This window comes from Lagopus muta, chromosome 7 (genome assembly GCF_023343835.1).
Source record: "Lagopus muta isolate bLagMut1 chromosome 7, bLagMut1 primary, whole genome shotgun sequence".
Taxonomy (NCBI): Eukaryota; Metazoa; Chordata; class Aves; order Galliformes; family Phasianidae; genus Lagopus; species Lagopus muta.
The window spans coordinates 20,701,480-20,724,639 of record NC_064439.1 but is presented as its reverse complement, the minus strand read 5'-3'; the positions used below and the strand labels follow the sequence as shown (position 1 = coordinate 20,724,639).

Here is a 23,160-nt window from a genome sequence, read left to right as displayed (position 1 = left end):
CGCCGGCCGCTCCGCGCGGGAGCAGCGCCCTGAGGCAGGCGGCAGGCCGGGCGAGGAGGCGCCGGGGTCCCCGCGGCGGGGGCGGCTCAGCCCCCCCCCCCTGCCGGCAGCCGGGCAGCCACAGCGCTCGCAGCCCCAGCGCCGCAGAGCGCCGGCGCCGCCAGCCAATGGGCGCGCGGGAAGGGCGCGGCGCGGCGCCGCCAGCGGCCGCTGCTTCAAAGGGGCGCGCGCCGCTAACGGAAGCGGTCGGAGTCGGGCGCGGCGCGCGAGTTGCCGGCACCTAGGGCGAGGAGCGGCAGGAGGGCTGCGCGCGGCCTTCCGCCTCTTCTTTTGTGACTTTTCTCCTTTGTGCCTCTCGCCCGGCACGTGTCCGTGACGCTCGGGTCCTCGAGTGAATCCCGGGCGCCACCAGTGGGGGTCTGCGCGCCTCTCTCGCTAGGCACCGATCTGTTTCCTAGTGAGGCGCTGCCGAGCATATGAGAGCTTCTTCCATTGCCACCTGAGGCGGTGTCGGGCTTTGAACTGCTTTGAGCTGCCAGGCATTGCTTTCATGGAATCGCAGAATCATTAAGGCTGAGAAAACTCTCTGAGCTCACCTAGTCCAGTCATCAGCACATCCCCACCGAGTCTACTGGCCGCATCTCGAGCACCTCCAGAGACAGTGACTGCAGCACCTCCCTGAGCAGCTGAAAGAGCCTCACTGCTCTTTCAGAGAATAATTTTTTTCTGATGTCCAAGCTGACCCTCCCCTGAATGCTTTATGACATATGCAACCTTTAAAGGCCACAGTTGTGGAAAAATGAATGAAATTGCAATGTGCTCTGCAGCCAAAGTGCAGGTACTTGTCCTTGCCCAAGACAAAGGTGTTGTTGCTAACCTGGCTCTGAAGAGCTCTGTGTATGGAGCTTTGCCTTTGTGTTCAATCGTATGAGAGAGACAGACAAAACAAATCTCTGGGCACTGAGCTACGAGGTAGCTCCTCTGAAGGATAACCATACAGCGATCCATTGTGTGCTGTGGGTGGGAAGGGTGGACTGCAAGTCAGGGAGATGGGAAGCTGTATGTATTTTCTCTCCTTTGTACTTAATAATAATAAAGGAATTGTGCATGGTAATATTGAATGGTTGCGTAAACCATAGTACTTTCAGATCCGCTCAATTACACATAAATCTTTCTGTTCAGGTCTAAGTATGCATTCCTATTCATAAAGTATAAAGAGCTTTGACTTGCTGGGATACAAGTCCACTTTAGACTGTGGTTTCCTTGGAGAATATATATAACTTGTCAATAGATGAAGTTTCTTGTCAGTGCTATCAAACAGAACTCTGTTCGCTGCTTGGCTAATGATTAAGTCACCTGAAGCAAAACTGTGCTGAGGTTAAAACTTTAAGAAGTAAATATCCATGTAGATGGCCATGTTTTCGCATGTAATACAAAAATGTCTTATTTTCTTTTTCATTAGAAGACCTTAATAAGTTGTTGAAAAAGTTGTTGACATTTATTAAAATTTCCAGTTCAGCCAACAAAAGATCATCAGATATTACTTGATATGCTAAATTAGTTTGAGCTAATCTTTATCTTTATTCAACTTTTATTTTTAATGATAGGTAAATCTTTCCACATTCCCCAAGGTAAAACTTCTTTGCTTGGGTAATTTTTGTCACTAATATTATAACTCAAATACACCATGAAATAGCCTTTGTGCCTCTCTTCCTTCTTCCTGCAAAAACATCATAAAAGAAAGGGGAGTCCAGGGGAGCCCGAAGGAGGATATTCTTTCTATGTTGGGACCAAGAGTGGCAAATATTGTAGATGAAATTGGTGTAATAAACAAGATTGAAATAAGTTATTGTTCTTTACTCATCCCCTTGCAGAAAATCAAAGAAAAATGCTGAATGCATTGCTTGTTGACTCTCAACTTGCCTTCAGGTTTCTTTCTGCTTCTTAGAGTCTTTGTTGAGGCAATGAGCCTCAACTGCAGCTTCTATTAAAAGATTCACTCAGCTTGAGAAATCTTTTGATTAAGTTCAGGCAGAGGCTAAAGCTGAAGATTTTATCTCTGCAGATGAGGGACCTGAGCCACAAGGCCTGCTATTCTTGACCTTATGATAAACATACAGGATATTTACAAATAGTTTACCAAAAAAAGAAATGGCAGTGCTTCTGTACATACGTCACAAGCAAAAGTATTCTCTCCATTCTTTCCCTTTGCCTTCTTCCCACAAACTGCAAATCTTTATTTTTGTACTTGAAAGAGACTTAAGATGAACTCAGGTTTATCTGTTGGACCGAGATTTAGTATTCAAAGGCTTCAAGTAAACAAACTTTCTCAAACATCATTACTTTCTTATAATTATTATTTACTTATTTTAATCTTGGCTAGTCACCAGTGGCCTTAAGCTCCTCACGCTCCTCCTCTTCAGTAGGATAGGAGGAGCCTCCAAAATAGCATCTAGCTGGGCTCCTCTTTGTAAGGAAGACTTTAACATAGCAGGGTCCTCTAAAATGACTGAAGTACAAGCTGTGTTAGGAGAGGCTGAGAGCTGTTGTGGTTTCTTTGTTGTTTTGTTTTGTAGCTGTTGTTTTTTTCATTAAGAAAATAGGCTAAGAGAAAAATCTGTCAGAGGAATCTGAGTTGGGATCTTCTGAGGAGTGCGTAACGAATGGCCAAGGAGCTACTGTCACAAACTGCAGCAAGGCATTAATACTTGAATCTTAACAGCTAAGATTCAAACATTGGAAAAAATTGTTCAAAAAGGTGGTAGAATTTTGGCCTGAAGATACTCAAAGCTTAACTGAATGACCAATTTGAATACCTCCATTTAATTTCAAAGTTGGCCCTGCTCGGAGCAGGTAAAATGATTTCTGTCAGTCACTTCTATCCTAAATTGTTTTGTTTCACATCTGACAATTGTTGTAGAATAATTCCTATAATTTTGTAACAAAAAATACTTACAGTGCTAAAGTGTCTGAAAGCAAAATGCATAATATCATTGACAACACTGCCTCTTGTGAGGTGATGCACAGAGTTCAAGTGGTTGCTTCTAATGTTATTAGCTTTGAAACATAGCAACATACTGAGAGTGTATGAGTCCAGAGTATATGGCTTTGCTTGGAGTCTCTGGAAAGTGTGGGAATGAGTAAAGAATCATTCTGAAAAGCATATTAAGACATACTGGGAACTAACTCCTCATTCATTTTAACAATGTGAAACTGGAATGCATTATTTAAATCATTCAGAAAATATTACTGAAGTGTCACCATGAATAAATACAACAGCTATGACTGGTGTAAAAACAAAGAGGCATATTAATTGGTTAAAGTCAATTTAGGTTCATGAGCAGCATGACACTACATCTTAAAGTAAAAGACTCAGAAATATTTCTCTGGATTAAATGAGTTTCAGTCAATGAAAAGATACCTTTTAAGTAGATTATTATGGATATTTCTTAATCAAAAAGGCTGTGATGTGATCTCCATTCAAACTTGACAGAATTCATTCACTGGAATTATTTTCTGAAGGCATAAACATGCTGAAAAATACAAACTAGACTTCATTCTCTGTGAGTTTGTGTCTTAACACTCTGTGACTGGAATTTCAGTTCTAAACAAATTAAATATGTACAAGTTTCAGTTCTGTTTAAACAAGCATACTATGGAGTTGTTTACTGAGTCTGGCTAGAACGGAGTTAATTTTCTTCAGAGCATCCTGTATGCTGCAGTTTGGATTTGTGACCAAAGCAGTTTTTATGACCAAACCAATGTTTTAGCTACTCTGATAGTGTTTACACAGCATCAGGATTTCTCACACTGCCTTCCAGCAATTTGGTTGGGGATGAGCAAGAAGGAGGGAGGGGACACGGCTGTCCCAGCTGACCCAAAACAACCAAAGGGATGCTCCACACTGCGTGACACACCCAGCAATAAGAGCTCAGAAGAGAAGGAGCAGCAAGAGGTATTTGGGGTTATGGTGTTTGTCTTCTAAAGTAACTGTTAGGTAATGAAGCCCAGTGTTCCTGGAAATGACTGAACATCTGCCTGCCAACAGGAATACATTTCTTATTTTGCTTTCTTTGTTCGCATGTGCTGCTTTGCTTCACTCATTAAGCTGTCTTTAACTCAATGCAATGTATTTAATTTTTGTTCTGGTTTTTTTCCTGTGCAATTCTTTTCACCTACACCACTGTAGGAGAGAGTGAGCAAGCAGAACTTAACTGCCTATTGGGACTAACCCACAAGTAGGATTGCAGTAGGAGAAAATGAAGTTGTTACCAATACTGCAGATCAGACTAGTTCATTTTGGAGCAAAATAAAAACTGCTTGTAAAGCAGTTGCTATAAGATGTGATATATTATACACTTGTACTGCTGGGAAGTTTTGAGTTTACTGATAGTTTGGAGCAAATCTCTTAGATTTTGTTCTGTGTATACATAGGAGAGTCATTTGTGCTTGTTTTTTTACAATCTGAACTCTGAAGGCTGAACTCTGAAGTTTTGTGAGTTTTGTTGTTGTGTTTTGTTTCTGTGTTGTTTTGCTGTCACCATCCTGTGGAAATCTGGGAGTGTTTGATCAAGTGATATCTTTGTGCAGAAACCTGGTAGGTATCACTGGGAGTTCCAGTCACTTTTGCAAATCAGTTTCCTACATGAATTCACAGAATCAGTACATTTCTCAGATTATTTGTAGATCCTGCTTTTCATCATTATTGCTTATTCTTATGTCTTACAAAATGTACAAGATCCTTTAAAATTAATGCTTGGGGTTGTTTTAGAAGATGGATTCCTACCTGCTTTCTTTTTCTAGCATACTACTGATATTTAATTCTGTGGAAGAGGTAGAAGAAATTGAAGAAACCAGAATGCCATATGCATTTTTAGTGCATACTTGTGTGACAGTCAGGAACAGATGGAGAATAAGACCAAGACCTAAATTCTACCAAACAACATAACCAAACTAGAATTAGCCAGAAAAAACAATCACTTCAGACACTGAAGTATGAAGCATGTTTATGATTAAGGACAGGAAGGATGTGAATTTGTGAGTTTTAACATTTGTTGAAGTTTAGTTGGAGGTTGTTTGCCTGAAATTAATAGGAAAGCAATATTTGAAGGTATCATGATTTAAATACAGGAAGACAGCTTTTGAACGCCGCACTTACAGATCATAAATGAGATCTCTTCTTTATGTCAGGACACATAAAATCAATTTTAAGGTTTACTTCTCATGATTACTCCTTTTGTGTGTTCTGCAGTTATTATAAGATACTGCACTTTTCCTTTGTCTTCAAATATTTACTTTGCCACTTGGTGGCCTCATTTGATAAGGGAATAAACAATAAAAATCTCAGTTAAGATCTCTTCTTTTTCCAATGGTGTGCAATTCAAATCTTGTTTTTCTTCCTATATATCCAAGAACAGCACAGCACTTGTTGCAACTGATGTGTGCATTCTGTGTTGATTGCTGTGGTTTTTGAAGGCCTGAATCGCTGATATTGAGATGATCAGACCTGAAAGCTCTTCAATCAGGGACAGAACTGAACTGGATGACTTTTCTCCACTTTCTTCCTTGCAACTCTCTGATGTTTTTATATTCCTTAGACCTTTCTCCCTCAAAACAAGATCTAATCTACTACCAGTATTGTTTAATGTATTTTTAAGAACATACCTTGTTCTGTTTTTGCCATGGATCTTTCCCACTTATTTTGCATCCTTCATTCTTATTTTCCTGACTTGCAAATATATATATTTTTTATCTTTCTTGTGAAACCATATCCCAGATCTCTGTCTCTTTGGAAAATGTTCTTATCAATAATGGGATGAAAAATCAGTTCCCATTGCCTTGATACTGAATCCACAGTGTCCTACTCTGCTGACTTAAGGCTCTGAGCAAGAAGCCAGAGTGCATTCTCCTCCAATCTTGTCTCATGGTTTTTGTGCAAATTCTGTATTGGTCTTTTGCAACTGCATAGCTTCAGGATCTTTTGGAGATATATATTTATTTTATATATATATTTATATATGTGTATATTATATATACGTATATATACATATATATAAAAGGCAGTTAAACATAAGCAATGATTGATTATTAAAATAGCAACATTTAAAATATCTTTGCTTTTCATTAATTCATTTACCTTTTTGTAATGACATTAAAACTGTTTAGGCACTTCTCTAATTTGGAATCTTACTTGATACAATTAAGGTCCTGCTTTATTTGTAGTTGGAGCTGGTCCATCCATCCAGTTTACTGCTAGGGTTGAATTCTTGCATGGAAAATATGGATCCTACTTGCCGTTCTGCAGAGTAGTGGTCTGTTCCTTTTTGTTTATCCATGCATTGAGTGTTCCTTCCCCGTTGATTTACTGTAACATTAATCTCTTCCCAGTGTTTGCTCAGGGTCTGTATCTGCTCGTCACTTAAAATATTAGGCTGAATTATTATTTTTTTCCAAAGCATACCTCTAGATCACATTGTAAGAAGCTGTTTTGGTCCACAGAGCATTAAAATGCCAAGGTGATGTGGTATCCCAAACTTTTCCATATTTTTTCAGCTTTTTACTTAGCACTAATTGAGTAGGTCCACTGGTTGATTCAGTTTACCATGAATTAGAACTTACCAGCAATGTGAAATCTTCGTTTTATTTCCAGGTCTCCAATTTCATGATTACCCCTGGAAAATACGTTCCTCGCTCCAAATCAGTTTATTGGTTTAAATCATATCAGGAAAACAGAATATTAAATACTTACATTTTGGGAGACTTTGCTGTAGCTTTCTGGACTAGCACTGTCTCAATGCATTTTATCACTGAATTATCAGTATTAGAACAATATTTAGCCCCCTTTTACATGATGGTGGGTGTGATTAAACTGAGACTGCCTGTACTCTAGTTGTATCCCAGCTTGTAGTTCTTGAATTCTCAAATATTTTAATACCATTTTTCTTTATTCTCCAGATTGGGTTATTCACAATTGCAAAAGTTAAGTAATTATGTACTCATCTGTCTTAATATTGGGCCAATCAGCCATGTTCTAATACCCCCCCTTTGAGTTTAAGCAGCCCCTGGGTTGTTTTGTTCATGCATCTATTACATCTACTGTAACATATCTGCTTGGTGTGTATGTAGTGCTCTTTATCTACAAGCTGCCAGGTCCTGCACTTTGGTCCCAACAACACCACGCGATGCTGCAGTCTTGGGGCAGAGTGGCTGGAAAGCTGCTCCGAGGAAAAGGACCTGGGGGTATTAGTTGATAACTGGCTGAGTGCCCAGGTGGCCAAGAAGGCCAGTGGCATCCTGGCTTGTGTCAGAAATGGTATAGTCAGCAGTACCAGAGAGATGATCATCCCTCTATACTCAGCTCTGGTGAGTTCTTTTCTGACCTTAATGATTCTGTGATTCTATGATTCCAAGTGTTTGTTATCTGGCCACACCAATCTGTTAGTCTATAGAAGTTAGGACCCTTCTCTTTGCTTCACCCATCTATTAGCTTCTTTAGCAATCACCCCTCAGTTCCCTCATTTGTGTGCTGTAAAGCAGTTAGGTCTTTGATAACTTTGTACTATTTTGTTTTGTTTTCAATATGAATATTCAAATTTTATGACTATTGGAATGACTGCAATCTTAGCAAGGGTATAAGGGTATCTCCTTGAGACTATTTCAGTTCCTCTGCATTTGTGTTTTTTCTTTTGGTAATGTTTTTACACAAGATGCATATTCTTCCTCACTGAGTTGTTAGGGCTTTTTTTCCGTTTTTTGTTTGTTTGTTTGGAACTATTGTTAGGACTTCCTTTTCATGGTTAGTGCCTCTTAGATTAAAACACTGTGCTTGCAGGTCTTTATTACTCTTGAATTGGTAGCCAAATAGTTAAACCTTGTCATACGCTATCTGAAATTACGTACAAAGCCTAGTCATTTCCTTTGGATTCCTCTTTTAATGTTGTTAGTGGAGCTTATTAGCTCTGCTGCTTCTGTGGAGCTACTCTACTTACATTTTACAAGAGTTGCTGCATATCTAATACAGGATTTTGATCTTCCCCATAAAAACTGGACCCATCTGTGAACCACGCTGAATGTTCTGTGGCACAAAGTCAGCAACAGAGCTTTTATCTGATAACAGTTGACAGGTAAGAGATACGTAACCAGATAAATTGCACTTTTGTTCGTTTCCTAGTTAACAGACTATATAGGGCTGGTTCTAAAACCTCGTTGTCTTCTGCAGAAATTTCTTAGTTTATAGAAGCCAATGTTTATCCGTCTAACCTAGGGTTTGATACATGTCTGGCTTCTACTTTTCAACAGATTATGTAGCTTAGCAGAGTATGTTGTGTGATATATATTACTGCAAAACCACCTCTAGTGATACATCCTGTAAGATCAAATGCCTATCTCTGTTAAATTTGTCTTTTCATATGCAGTGAATTTCTTTCCCATTTATCTTAAGACTCTAATGTCAAAGATTGTAACATGCTTCTTGTTGTAGGGTGTTCTTGAAACAGTATAGTCCTGAGATCTAGATCAGCAATGTCTAGCTGAACATGAAACATCTTAAAATAATTCAGGTGGCCGCAGACAGGGTTTGAACTTGTGGTTTTCCTTCCTTCTGTTCTTCTTTCGTGCCTGGTCATGAGATTTCTTCACTGAGTTGATTAGTGGTTTACTGATTTATGCAAGAAAAAGGATGTTCTCATGAGAACTTAAGAATTTGCAAAAGTGATTATTATTCACTTATTCCTGTGGGCATTGAACTGTAGGCTAAGTTCTTCTCTTTGATGATACCAATGTTGCTCTCCCTTCTCCATCTAATACCGTTCCTAATATTTCATTTCAGATTGTCCCAACTAAATGTTATCATGATTATCATTAAAACCTAGGTTTTGTATTATGCTGATGACTTCTTTGGTATTTTCCCATATTTTCACATCATTTTCCGTGTACCAACATATCATCCACATATGATGTGGTGTGACACTTTTTAATAATAACTTATCCACACTTGATTTACATAGGTCATTGTGAAAGTGACATGTCCTGTTTATTTCCATGTTAACTGCAACAGATACAAAGAGCACAATAACACTGTTTGATAGAGCAAGTTTTCAGCTACAAAACACTTCAACACAGTCACCACCATTAGCTCTGCATTTTCACTAGTAATGAACAAGAACCTTCACGCCCCACTTGTAAACATCTGCATTAGCAGAAGTGGCTCACTGTCACCACTGCTGAAACATACCATCCTCTGCTTCACTGTGCTCACATGCACTGTTTGGCCTCCATTGACATTCAGCAAATATTGGTGAATGTCGACAGGTTCATTTTTTCTGCATGGAGGAATTCAGTTCCATGCCTTTGCTTCATAGATGTTCCTGTGTCAGATGCCATTTTGCTGGAGTGTATGGCAACAAAATGTAAAAGGATGGTGAGAAGGTTCAACTTCTACTGCTGTAGAGCCAACATTCACCTCTGACACTGTGATCCAACATAATGAAATAGGAGGCATTACTTTTGGAGTAGCCCTACTATTGATCTAAAAAGTCTTATGATATTTGAACAAATCACTGTTGCTTTCCTCACTGGTACTGTCTTTGTTCAGATAGCAGAATTACAAAGAGAGCATTGGCTAAGTCAGTAAGTGAGATATCAGTATTACTGAGAAATTCTGTTTAGTGCTACAAAATTTTCATGTGCCCTTTTTGTCACAAACAACCTGAGAAATGACTACTCATTTAAATGTTAAAAATCCACTGATAGACTTTTTGTCAAGTGTTCAATACAGAGAAAAAACGAGATTTAAAAATATAGACCTCTGTATTCATACCTTGGCTTTCTGTAAGCTGTAGACAGCAAACTGGTGTCTTTTCTCTGTTTCTTGACGAAGTTGGTATTTTTTCAGTGTGAAGGAAGATCTGGACCTTCAATTAATACACAGCTTCTATTTTTCCACATTTTAACTTACAGGCATACAAAACTTAAGGAAATTCTGTTACCCAAATATCTAGTGTTTTTACTTCCTCCGGATTCCTAATAACAATGCATCAATGACCTGCAGGAATCGCTCCACCCTCACCTCCCACTGGTCAGTACCAATTCCAGAAACATCTGTAGCAAAATCTGTAGCTAATGCATTTTGTTTCATCAGTACAGTGCCAATATTTCTCTGCTGTTTACAAGAGCAATCCTCCCACTCCTGGGCTCAAAGGAACTCCTGTACTCCAGAACTTGGCAGCTATGTTACTGCAGGCAGAGACCTCAATTACACGTACTTGAACATTCTTTCATGTGTATGAAACAACACTTATAATTTTCCTGCTTTCCTGAGTTCCAAAGGGAAATATTTTCTTTGGAGGCCATTTATTGGCGCTACAGTCTCAGTGAACATCATAGCAATAGAGGTAGTTAACATTCTCTCCCTGATCACAACGCTAATATTGTTACTGGCCGTTCCCATTGGTCACGTATGTAATGTTAGCACTAGTGCAGGCTGTCCTTAGTCTTTGTTACTGAGGGGATGCCTGTGGGCTTCACTGAAAGGAGCCGTCATATTCTGTAGTTTACATTCTTCCTCCTTACCTTTCTTCTACAAACAGACAAAGCAAACCAGGAAAGAATTTATGGATTCTATCCCATTTTCTCATATCTTAGACTTCTTTTTCTCAAATTTGACCTTGTTGCTCTCCTGCACTTCCACTGGTGCTCCCTAAAGGATATTATTGTGGTGTCCTGTTTTGTAGTTACCATTCCATATCTTTTTTCACAGAGATAAAGCCACACTGGGTGTTAGTTTCCTTTTTGTTTTTCTTTTGATCTTTACTCTTAAACGGAGGCTGTGTGTCCCTACTACCATATTTCTGAAAATTACAGTATGGACAGAGCTGCTGCCAGGCTCTCAGGACTGAGCTTTTTTTACATTCCTTTTTTCCTCCATTACCTTGCCCATTTCTTGAGGCTGAGCTTGTAGCTTCTCTCATTTGTACCTTCTTCTCAGTTCGCATATCCCAGGAATAATCTTGCTGACTTATCCCTTGCACAAATGCTACTGTGAAGGTACTGTGATTCTGTTAACTCCACGGCATGCTTGGATCAATGTCTGTATGCCAATCCCAACAATTTTTCAAGGATGCGTGCAATTTTACATTCTCGTAGTGTTCTTCAAGGTGGGATAAAATGCTGCAACTGCTCGGAGATGATACTTAGTAAATTTCATACAGGAGGTTCTTCCTACCATGTAGCGGATAATCATACCTCATTCTGATGCTGCACATTTAAGGGGTATGTAATCTTTCCTAGATAAGGCCAGCTAATTCTCAGTGTTTGCAAGCTACATTATGCAAGTTTCTGAATTTGCTGGCCCCAAGGTTTAAACAATTACTTGTTTGTGCTGCAGTCAGGTCAGTTGCTACTGTTATCCTATCCCATGTTTTAGCAGCAGTCAAGGAATAGGCAGTAATGGGAGTCTGTTTTTTACCATTGGTTTGTTTGCAATAGTGTCACTCTTTCACAGAAGCCTATTTTGCTTTCACAGTAACATAGTTTTCAAGACAGTTGGCGTCTGAGTTATCCTGTTTTATTCTGGAAAGAGAAATATTAACATATTCATTATGTGTATTGCTCTGAATAATTGACAGTTGTGTCCTGGCTGAATGTTACTGAAGTAAAAGAGCTCCTAGAGCGTGCAGAAATCCATCTGCAGAGAACAGCTTTCAGCACCTGTCCTCAAGTTAGTAAATGGCTCACTGCACAAACTGTAAGGTAAACCTAGCTATTAGAAACTGAGGACTCAAACATTGTTAGGACAGTATTTTGTATACAGATCTAAAGAGGGACTCAAGGCCATCTTTAGCAGCATCCAGATCAAAGTTGATGTACAAGAGAGGGTTTTCATAATATTACTTGCTATTATTTCTACTCATATTTTGCTATCATTTTTCTTTTTTTTTTACATTTTTTTACATACTTTTTTTTTACATACATTTTTTTACATACTTTTTTTACAACTATTTTTACATGTATATATGTATATTGTTCCTATAACTATATATGAAGAAGAAAGGGTTTTCTTCAGTGAAAAGCATTGTTATTGCTTTCCCTCTCTCTTATCATGGTTTAGCACATCTGTGACTCATATATTATGGCATGATAATCAAGTTCTTATCTTTACCCTTGCAATCCATTGGAAGGAGATCATCATACTTCATTAACCATTGTCAAAATAAGACACTGTTTTTATTGCCATACCATAAAAGTATGTTTTGATCACTGCCACAGTTTTAATCCATTGAGGAAAACAGAATAATAAATTTGACTCACTCTTGGGGTTAGAATATTTATAGAGAACATCTTACTTTGAAATCCTGGAATAGGCATTACTCTCCTTTCCTACCTTTAAACTTGCGTGAACCCAGAAAAAATGAACTGTATGGCTGCCAGAGGTCATTGAAAAGTGAAATCCGTAATACATTGTTTGTGTAAATTAACCTCTGGTATACAGTGATACCGTTCAGGCAGTCATGATGCTATACAGTTATCTTCACTTATAGACATAAGCATGTATGTATACCTTCCCTGAGAGACCTACTACTCTTAAACAGTTAAATCTATTTGAAATATGGAAACAGGTGGTAATTCTGTCCTGTGAAGTGACCCACCAGGACAGTGTTCAGAAGCAATACTAGTCACGGGTGCTTTTGGAACAAGATGAAATATCACAGTAACCAATTCATTTCTTTTTCCTTGTAAACATATGATTTTACATACACATATGTTAGAATTAGACTATTGAGTTGGTGTGTGAAAGGCTCCTCCTGGTCCTGCCACACACAGTAATAGGCAGATTTACTAATCTGTTGGCAAGGTGTTTCAGGAATGACACAGTCAGATGTGTTGCCGTCCGGACTTGCAGACGTGGGATCAGGGAAGCCAAGGCGCAGGCAGAACTGAACTTGGCAAGGGACGTGAAAAACAATAAGAAAACCTTCTACAGGTACATTGCCCAGAAGAGACAGGCCAAAACGGGCGTACCTGCTTTGGTAAATTTAAAAGGAGAACTGGCTTCAACAGATGAAGAGAAAGCCGAGGTGCTGAATGAGTTCTTCACCTCGGTCTTCACTGGTGGCCAGGATTCTAGTCTTTTTCACGTCCCTGAACCCTGCATCCCCAAACCTCTATGTGGGGACCAAGGAGGTAAATCCCTCCCCACTGTAAGGGCAGAGCAAGTCCGAGAGTGCCTCCTCAGACTGAATGAATACAAGTCTATGGGGCCGGATGGCGTGCATCCCAGGGTCCTGAAGGAGCTGGCCGAGGTGGTTGCCGAGCCACTCTCCATCATATTTGAGAAGTCGTGGCTGTCAGGTGAGGTCCCGGACGACTGGAGGAAGGGTCACGTCACTCCCATATACAAGAAGGGGAGCAGGGAGGACCCGGGGAACTACAGGCCGGTGAGTCTCACCTCCGTGCCTGGGAAGATCATGGAACAGATCCTCCTGGACAACATGCTCGGTCACATAAAGAATGAGCATGTGATCCGAGACAGCCAGCACGGCTTCACCAAAGGAAGGTCATGCCTAACTAATCTTGTGGCCTTCTATGATGGAGTGACGGCATTGGTGGACGAAGGGAAGGCGACTGATGTCATTTACCTGGACCTGAGCAAGGCCTTTGACATGGTCCCCCACCACATCCTCATCTCCAAATTGGAGGGAAGTGGATTTGATGGGTGGACGACCCGATGGATAAGCAATTGGTTGAAAGGCCGCAGACAGAGGGTGGTGGTCAATGGCTCTATGTCCAGGTGGAGGCCGGTAACAAGTGGTGTCCCCCAAGGGTCTGTCTTGGGACCGGTGCTCTTTAACATCTTTATTAATGACATCGATGAGGGAATTGAGTGCACCCTCAGCAAGTTTGCTGACGACACCAAGCTGAGTGGTGCGGTTGATACGGTGGAAGGAAGGGATGCCATTCAGAGGGACCTCGACAGGCTGGAGGGCTGGGCTCGGGTGAACCTGATGAGGTTCAACACGGCAAAGTGCAAGGTTTTGCATTTGGGCCGGAAGAACCCCAGGCACCTGTACAGGCTGGGAGGAGTGGTCCTTGAGAGCAGCTCGGCAGAGAAGGACCTGGGGGTCCTGATGGACGAGAGACTGAACATGAGCCAGCAGTGCGCTCTGGCAGCTCAAAAGGCAAATGGGATCCTGGGCTCCATCAGGAGAGGAGTGGCCAGCAGGGACAGGGAGGTGATTGTCCCTCTCTACACGGCTCTTGTGAGGCCCCATCTGGAGTACTGTGTCCAGGTGTGGAGCCCTCAGTACAAGAAAGACATAGAGATTTTGGAAAGGGTCCAGAGGAGGGCGACTAAGATGATCAGGGGGCTGGAGCACCTCCCCTATGAGGACAGGCTGAGGGAGTTGGGCTTGTTCAGCCTGGAGAAGAGAAGGCTGCGGGGTGACCTCATTGCAGCCTATCAATACCTGAAGGGAACCTACACCCAGGAGGGGAGTAAACTCTTCAAAAGGGCTGACAACAGCAGGACTAGGGGAAATGGTTTTAAGTTGAAGGAGGGAAGATTTAGGTTAGATGTTAGGGGGAAGTTCTTTACTAGGAGAGTGGTTAGGCCCTGGAACGGGCTGCCCAGGGAGGTTGTGGATGCCCCGTCCTTGGACGTGTTTAAGGCCAGGTTGGACGGGGTCCTGGGCAACCTGATCTGAATATGTATGTTGGTGGCCCTGCTAGGCAGGGGGGTTGGAACTACATGATCCTTGGGGTCCCTTCCAACCCGGGTGATTCTGTGATTCTGTGATTCTGTGATTCTGTGATTCTGTGTTCTCTTCCATCATGCACACAAAACCATGGAATCAGTGTTGGGTATAGGACCCAGCCCTGTTGTAGTCCACTGCCAATGCAATGGACTTTTTTTGTGAACTGATTACAAGCCATGAGTGTGCCATGGGAGTTTCAAGTTGAATATTGGGAAAAAAAATATTTTCAGAAAGAATGATGATACACTGGAACAAGATGCACAGGGAGTTGGTGGGGTCACCAGCTTTGGAGGTGTTCAATAAATGTGTAGGTGTAGCAGTGAGGAACTCGACTCAGTGAGCATGGTGGGAATGGGTTGATGGTTGGAGGAGGTGATTTTAGTGATCTTTTCCAACCTCAAGGAGTCTATGATTCTGTGATTTTGTGGTCACGAGCCCTAGGACCTCTGATTTCTACTGGAACAGCATTCCTAGGGTGCACGGCACAGATGCACTGAAGGTGGAATAGAGACCTCCTCTTATGGTAGCAGGTATCACTATTTGACATAAGCATTCAAATGACTGGAGAACTGCTGCTTGAAGCATTGTTGCATAGCGAATGAATATGTTGCTCTCACTGAACTGCGACATGGAACCAGGGCTGAACTGAACACCTTCTTTAGACAAGATGAGCTGTTAATCATTCATTATTTGCTGCCTATAAAAGGAAGTTGAAGGATCTTTCTCAGGTCATGAACTTTACAATGTCATATGTCATTGTGTGCAAACAGAATGTAAACTGGGGTGCAGGCAGGTCACTCAGAGTTTATGCAAAGCAGGAAGCCTAGGGAGCAAAGGGTGAAATAACTGGCTATGAGCAGATGACAGCATTCCTTCAGGTATTGCTGATGGAACAACAGCACTGTTCTAAGGCACATGGTTTGAGGGTCCCTGTGAACAATGACTTTTTGTGGAGACATTGCCCAGTGCTTCTTGCTCAATGCTGTAGTATCTGACTCACATTCTGCCTGGGAATTAGGCAAGAAATCATCTTGTGGTTTCACAGTCCACACAGGGAAAGGGATAAAGCATTAAGAGAGACTTGTGAGACATACTGATTAGATTAATCCTTTGTAGTGGCTCTTTGTATTGCTTCTTTCCACTGTTTATTAGGTAGGATGGTCTCTGTTTACCGCCCTTACTGAGTTTGACTGTGCTTATCACTTCTTAAATTGCATTGATCTTTTTGTTGTTTAATATGAAATGTTGCTTTTATATTTATTTTAAAATTTCATTTTAAAATTTATTTATTTTAAAATTTTTGCTTAGAAATGAGTATTAAATGAACAAGAAAAAAGGTGGAAATTAAATTTGCAAGGCAGGCAAAAGTCTAATGAATTGAAGTTTCAATAATAAACACACGGGAAAAAGATGTTTTCTTCTGATCCACAGATAGTGTTTTGGAATAAAACAATAAACTTTGTTGGAATTTGAATACATTTTATTGAACTTACAGTGTGTCATCTTGTTAGAAGCTGAATGAGATTCAACTGAAAAAAAATAAAAGAACAGAAAAATGGTATTTTCAATAGGTGAGAAATTGTCTTAAAATACTGAAATGTTTAAGTGAAACAATTAAGTTATTGTAGTATAGATATTAATGAAATTGTATTAAGGTCTATATGTTCCCTAAGGAGACTGCTACAACATTATTTGAGGTAGTTGCTGTGAAGAGAAGATAGAGTTAATAAAATGGTGCTTAGGTTTTTTTTCCTAGGACTGCCACTCTTTTTAGTTTTTAATTAGCAAAAATGTGATATTATTTAGCAAAGAGAACTTTATTTAAAAAGTGAAGTATATAGGATAAGGCAGATCAGCAATCAAAAACCGACATCTAAATGCTATACAGCTATCCCTCTCTGTGTCATGTTTGGCTAGTGAAGAGGCAACTTGAATTGTGCTCAGTAATGACTTGAGAAGCTATGGCTTGCAGAAGAGATGATCTGACTGGTAGCGTGGGAATAAATTTATCATTCTTCATGCAGACTAGAAACCAGAGTAAGTTATGAGTCTTGGGCATTTTGGTATCTACATGAAGAAAGCATTTTTTGGCATCAAAGATGAGCCACACTTCAATTTTTCATTTTTTCTCTAAGAGCATACTCACAAATCATCCTAACAGAGGGTAAATTCTCTCGTGCATAAGAAATATTTTCTATTATATACTAATTTATAAATAGCTAATCAACAGGTATTCAGGAGCTAGCAGCAGAAAATGAAAATGATAGCTGGTAAAGAACCAGTCCACAGGGAGACTAACACTTGTAGTGAGTAAGATTAGAAAAATGTATCTTCTTTAGGATCAATGTCAATATGTTTTCCTCTTCCTGACCTCCATTTTCCATCCTCTCTGTCACCAGCTACAGCTGTTGACAGCCCCTGGGCTAAAGATGGCTTAAAGCTGCAAGTGGACAAGGAGCTTGTGCCAGAGAGCATTGGGGAAGATAAGAAGCTCTAATTGACTGATGAATTAATGGCAATTAAGATTAATGAACCTTTATGGAATAAGAGAGACTGGAGCACCTAGTCTGGGTCAATAGAATGACTGTGGATAATTGCTTCTTTGCTAATTGTAGCTGTAATGTGTCTGGCCATCATATGCAGAAATCTTATGTTCTGATGGATAGAGATCTGTATGATGAGTTAATTCCTCTTTGGTGGTAGTGTTAATAATTTAGCACCATTACAGTTAATAATTTATCATTGTTTACTGCAAAGTGATCATATGCAGGCACATCTTGATATCATAACTGGCATTTTCCTGAAGAATATAGCAGGATTCACTCTCAGGGCTGTACGATTGTCATGGTATATGGAGTGTAAAGAGCCATGGCACTTGGCAGTATGCTTCTAGAAGTGATAGTACTGATAACAGGAAGCATTAACCCTAGTGTCTGTAGATAGGGCTGTTTAAAGCTACTTATTTGTCCATTGGTGGACAAGGGAAAGGTGACCAATGTCATTTACCTGGACTTGAGCAAGGCCTTTGACATGGTTCCCACCACATCCTGATCTCCAAATTGAAGGGATGTGGATTTGATGGGTGGACCCCTCGATGGATAGGAAACCGGTTGAAAGGCCACAGACAGAGGGTGGTCATCCATGGCTCCATGTCCAGAGAGAGTGGTGAGGTGCTGGAACAAGCTGCCCAGAGAACTTGTGGATGCCCCATTCCTAGAGGTGTTCAAGGCCAGATTGGATGGGGCCCTAGGCAACCTGGTCTAGTATTAAATGAGGAGGTCAGTGGCCCTGCATGTGGCAGGGGAAAGGGCTCTTTTTAATGTGAATTAAAGTCTGATTCATTGCTTCTGGTGCAAATAAACAGTTCTCATGATTTTGATAGGCATTTAGTGAAAGCTTGTGAGAAATATGGAAGCTTCACACTTCCCCAGTAAAACTGTGAAGTCCAGAGAATAGCAATGTCAAAAAATTAATAAATTAAACTCAGTTAAGAAAAGTTATAGGAAATTTTTGATTATTTGTTGTTTTGTTTGTTCGCTGTCTGGAGTGGACAGACAGCACTTACCAAAGCAGCATTAAAATTTCAGAAGTATTATAAAGTGGAATGGAAGGAATTGTTCTTCCTATTTGCTGTGATTAGGAAAGGGGTGACAGGTCCAATGTGTCTCAAGGGCAGTTTAAGTTAGTCTGAAAGTCTTCATGTTTGCTTTTAGAAATTATCAATAAAGTGACAAAACTCAAACATCTGTCAAGAATGATAGATGGAAAGAGGAGAAACAGGAACTGTGACTGTGGAGTGGACAAAGCAATGGATCTTTGGACTTCAGTGCTCATAGGGGGATGCTGAACAACAAAATTTTTTATTCTGATCATATCCTATGCAACCTAAACTTTTCACAAATTGCATGGAATTGAGTGAAAATGTTTATAAAATGCTATTTAAATAGGGCTATAGAAGGGAGTAAGTCAATATGAATAGCTTTGGTTCTGTATAGGATATGATATTAATAGTATTATACATTTTGTGTGTAATAACTTGATTCTGTAGCCTCCTTTCCCTCCTCTATGGAAGTCCAGCTATCTGTAACCCAATATATGCTGCATAATCCTCTCAGAATTCTGAGGAAATCACCAGAATCTGTGAAAGAGCTGCAAAAAAAAAAGTTAATAGAGTTAATAGAGTGGAATCCTTCAAGATAAGAACAGGAAAATCATAGACAAAGGTGAGATTGTTGAGATGGAGATAGGCAGCAATTCAAGGATTCGAGAGGGAAAAAATTATCATGAAAAAGGATTAAATATGAAGGGAAAAACAGGGTTTTGGAAGACGGCAATTCAGCCACATCACAGATCCATTCTAGAGCAATGAAAACTAGCCCTACCCCACCTCACCAAGGACTTCTTGGCCAATAAAGAGTTCTTTCGTTTTTTATTCAGGGTGTTGATTGCGCTAACACACAGTAGTTAACTTTTGTGTGCAGTAACTAATCAGTAACTGCTGTACATTTTGAAGTTGTGCGTACGCTGTTTTTTGTGCGTGGGAAAAGGGATCCATGCAAAGAGATTCAGTGAGGAAGGCATGAAAATTCAGTCCTTGATTAATTAATTACACTGTTAGGATCTTACTAGCCACATCATTGGCTGGGAAAATAGGAATTATCTTGTTGTTGAGTATATGAAACAGTTTTGGAAGCATGAAATTATTATTTCCTGATTGTGCGACAGTTTTCTTCTTATAGGACAATTCTGATTGATAGAGCAGTGTCCAAGTTGGTAGAATTCCTTTATAGTTCCTGTTTAAAATAGTAATTTTCTCCAGCATGATTATCAGGAGAGAGGATGCTAAAATGGAACATGATACTTTCCTGAGTATTGCAATTCAGAGCTCATTCACAGCTGTTCTAATCTATTCTAGGGCTCAATGCCCTAGAATGTTTATAGAATTTCTGGGACACTCTCCACCATTTCATCTACCTGGAGTATATTAGAAAATCCAAATCTCCATCTTTAAAGGAAAATAAAAAATAATGTGTCCTCTTTTCTGATGATAATTCACAAAGGCTTTGAATTATTTGTTCCAGTTTCTTTTCTTCTTTCCCCTATTTTTATTGATAAACATTTAAAAAGGTTGCATTTCTTGATATTATTACAGAATCTTTCTGAAGAAAATCTTTAAAATGATCTTTAAAAAATCTCTCCAAAAAAAGATAATAGGCCATCACGTGATAGTGTTTTGAATCTGGTTTCAAATTTAGATTAACTTTCTGTGTCAGTTGTCTTCTCCAAATCATATGTTAATTGGGTTTTCCCTTTGCTGGCTTGCACTAGATACAAGGATACATTGCACCAATGTGAAATCTCTGAGATGGGAATCTGTCAACACAACTTCTCTTCTGGAGGTATAAGCAGTTGAAACTTCACCAGAAATCAAAAGACTCATAATTTTTTCATTTTTTTTATTTTTATTTTTTGCTATTCCAGAAGTAAATTGACTATCAATTTACTCATAAAATATTAGACATTTTAATGATAAAAGAGGTTTAAATAAATAAATGTAGTTAAGTTAATGTGTGAAATTAACCTGAGATAAACCAATAGTGAGCTTCAATACAGAATAATCTGGGTTTCCCAAATATCTGCAGTCAAAAAATTGCTGTAATACGAAGAATGTTACTGACAAGACTTGGGAATAATCTGGGCAAATGATCACTTAGAGAAGGATTTAATGCTTATCACACATTATTGTTACAGTACAATCTGTCATTGCAGCAGTGCGCCCAAGAAAGATGACTGAAATCCTGCATTTATATCATGTTTCAAAATCACAGCCTTAATTTATCCATTATGGGTCTCTCCGGGATATTTCGAGATCTGAATAGTCATCTTTCAAAAACCCCAAAAGTTCATCTGCTCAAAATTCTAGGTAATGGTTCATAAACATCATCCAGGACTTGTAAAATGGAAGTGGAAATTCTGTAAAATGGAAAACTTGTAAGTGGAAATCGGCTACTGCCTTAGTAAATAGAGAGTTGAGTAAACCTTGATAATATTTATAAGTATTTTCACATAGAAAAAATATTTGACAATGAAGGTCCCGAAAAAAAAGTAATATCCAGATATTGCATATACAATTGTATACATATTTTTACATATACAAGATATACATAATTTGTATATCTTGTATATACAGTTGTATATACAAGATATGTAGTCTATACAGACATCTTGGGATGACCCATACCAGATATGTAGTCTATACAGATATCAGTGTACTGATGAACTTCTCAGGCAGTACTTTTATTTGCTAACCTTTGGCATTCTTTTTAATTACAGTTGCAAATTACATTTTATAATGTAATCCCCAGTCTGATAAGTCTTTGCATTCCAAAACATTTTAAAAAGAACTCTTTTTTTTTTTTTAATGTTGAGGTTACAGATAATACATGAATAAAAGGGACAAAACTGATATTATCAGATTAAGTAAGTTTTGTTTGAACAAACTGGTATGAAACTTACAGAGAAATTCTTAAAAATGTATTTGTTTTCTACGACAGTGATTTTTATTTGACTTTTTATACATTTCACGTATATAGAGTTGTTTAACATATCTATTTTAATAAATGTGCATTCAAAAATCAGAAGAATTCTACCTGAGAAAATTTCTGCTGGCCAGAACTATTTCAAAGCCATTTCTAAAATTATATCTATAACTCATCTTGCTATCTTGTTCTGCAATTACTGAAATCAGAAAGAGTACACACTAGCCTAGTTGCTACCAGGACATGTATTGTCAAGTGCCCTTGATCACTTCAGGCGTTATCCTATCAAGGTGTATGAATATCTGAAGGGTGGGTGCAAAGAGGATGGGGCCAGGCTACTATCAGTGGTACCCAGTGCCAGGACAAGAGGCAGCAGGCACAGACCAGACCACAGGAAGTTTGCCTTGAAGCCCGGGAGCAGCCTGTGCTGTGTGGGTACCGGAACAGTGGCACGAGTACCCAGGGGCTGTGTGTGGGTTCACCTTTGGAGATCTTCAGATGCTGTCTTGACACGGCCTGGGTGCCCCTGCTGCAGCAGGGGCGAGGCCACCTGTACTTAAAGGTCTCTACCAACATCAGCCATGCTGTGTCTCTGTAATTCTGTTAATCTGCATTTTCCCTGCAGGTTATATTACTCCCTGAATTAGGATTATAAGAAGGGAAAAGAAAAAAAAAAAGATCAGCTCACTCTTTTTGCGTTACTCAGTTTCATTCTCTCAGGGTGCTCAAGAATGGATTTACCTTTAAGTGTCACTGCCACCTGGAACATTCGGCACCATATATGAGAAGGTAAGCAGGGATTTCTGGAAGGTTTAAGGGGCATAATTAAGCAGAGTTGTGAAGAAGTAACTATTCAGATTTATTTTCACAGGTGACTACTTGTTAAATATTCCCTTTAGGAAAGGGAGGCAGGGTCCAAAGTGCACACACTTTACTCCCAGGGTAGATGAGGCAACCAGAGAGGGGAAGAAAAAAAAAAAAAAAAAAAAAGACAAAGCTGTTCATCATCTCTGTTTTGCATAAGAAGAACAAAGTCCACCCATGTTGCTTGTCCTAGTCATATTAATCTGTTGATTTTCAAATGATCTTTCAGAGAGCTAGAAGCAAACTAAGAACGACTTGCACGGTGAGTCAGTGCACTTCTTTTTAAACCTAAGATATTTTATTAAACTCACTAACATCTAAAACTCCAGATAGCTTCATTCTTTTCTAAATAAGCATATACTTTCTCTCTTTTTTTTTTTTTTTTAAATTTATACTAAAGTACAGGGAATGTGCTTCTATCATTCAAATGAGATTAAATGAAAGATCCACAGCTATCAAGTAGTTAAAACAAAAAAAGTAGGCATTTGTAAGCAAATTCAAAACACTTCTGCTTCTTTCAACAGGTCTATACTTGCCCTTTGCTAGAATTCACTTGCAAAGTGTGACATTAATAATTTTATTGATTTCAGTAAGTGTATTTTTCTGTCAAACAAGCGGTCATTGAAATTCCTGTCCTTTGCTTAAGAATTGTATGTTTTTCAGTATTATTTTACAGAGAACTATCCTAAATCAATTTAAAATGCATCTTAAAGATGAAAAGCAGAAGTATACTGTCAATGGAAATACATATGAGAACGCTACCTCCATCCGGGATCAAGATCCAGAAGACAAAAAGTAAGTATTCTTATACACTGTAAACATGTTCTTTATGGAAGCATATAAGATTACATTATCTTAGTTTGTATTTTATTGACTTTCATATTTTAATTTATTTTAATGAGGTAGCCTAAGAGCAGAAAGCACAGCTTATGATTAGCATTCATTGACATATTCATTTGGTGCAGAAGGATGATAGCTCTTTTTCTATTAAACACAAATTGTCCACT

The 23,160-nt window shown here is 39.3% G+C and overlaps 1 protein-coding gene across 8 annotated transcripts in view; it reads left to right on the top strand.

Annotated features, from left to right (window-relative positions):
- Nucleotides 1-7,903: 7,903 nt before the first annotated feature.
- Nucleotides 7,904-23,160, top strand: part of ABCB1 (ATP binding cassette subfamily B member 1) — a 96,859-nt gene continuing 81,602 nt past the window's right edge. Inside the window, exons 1-5 of one of the 8 annotated variants that reach the window (XM_048951102.1) lie at nt 7,908-8,123; nt 9,958-10,075; nt 21,915-22,078; nt 22,383-22,415; nt 22,817-22,948. In XM_048951102.1, the coding sequence (XP_048807059.1) occupies nt 22,854-22,948 (95 nt within the window). In that variant the 5' untranslated portion in view covers nt 7,908-8,123; nt 9,958-10,075; nt 21,915-22,078; nt 22,383-22,415; nt 22,817-22,853. Of the gene's footprint in view, nt 8,124-9,957; nt 10,076-21,914; nt 22,079-22,160; nt 22,416-22,816; nt 22,949-23,160 lie in introns of those variants that run through there. The other 7 variants (XM_048951105.1, XM_048951103.1, XM_048951101.1 and 4 more) reach the window with 7 other exon arrangements.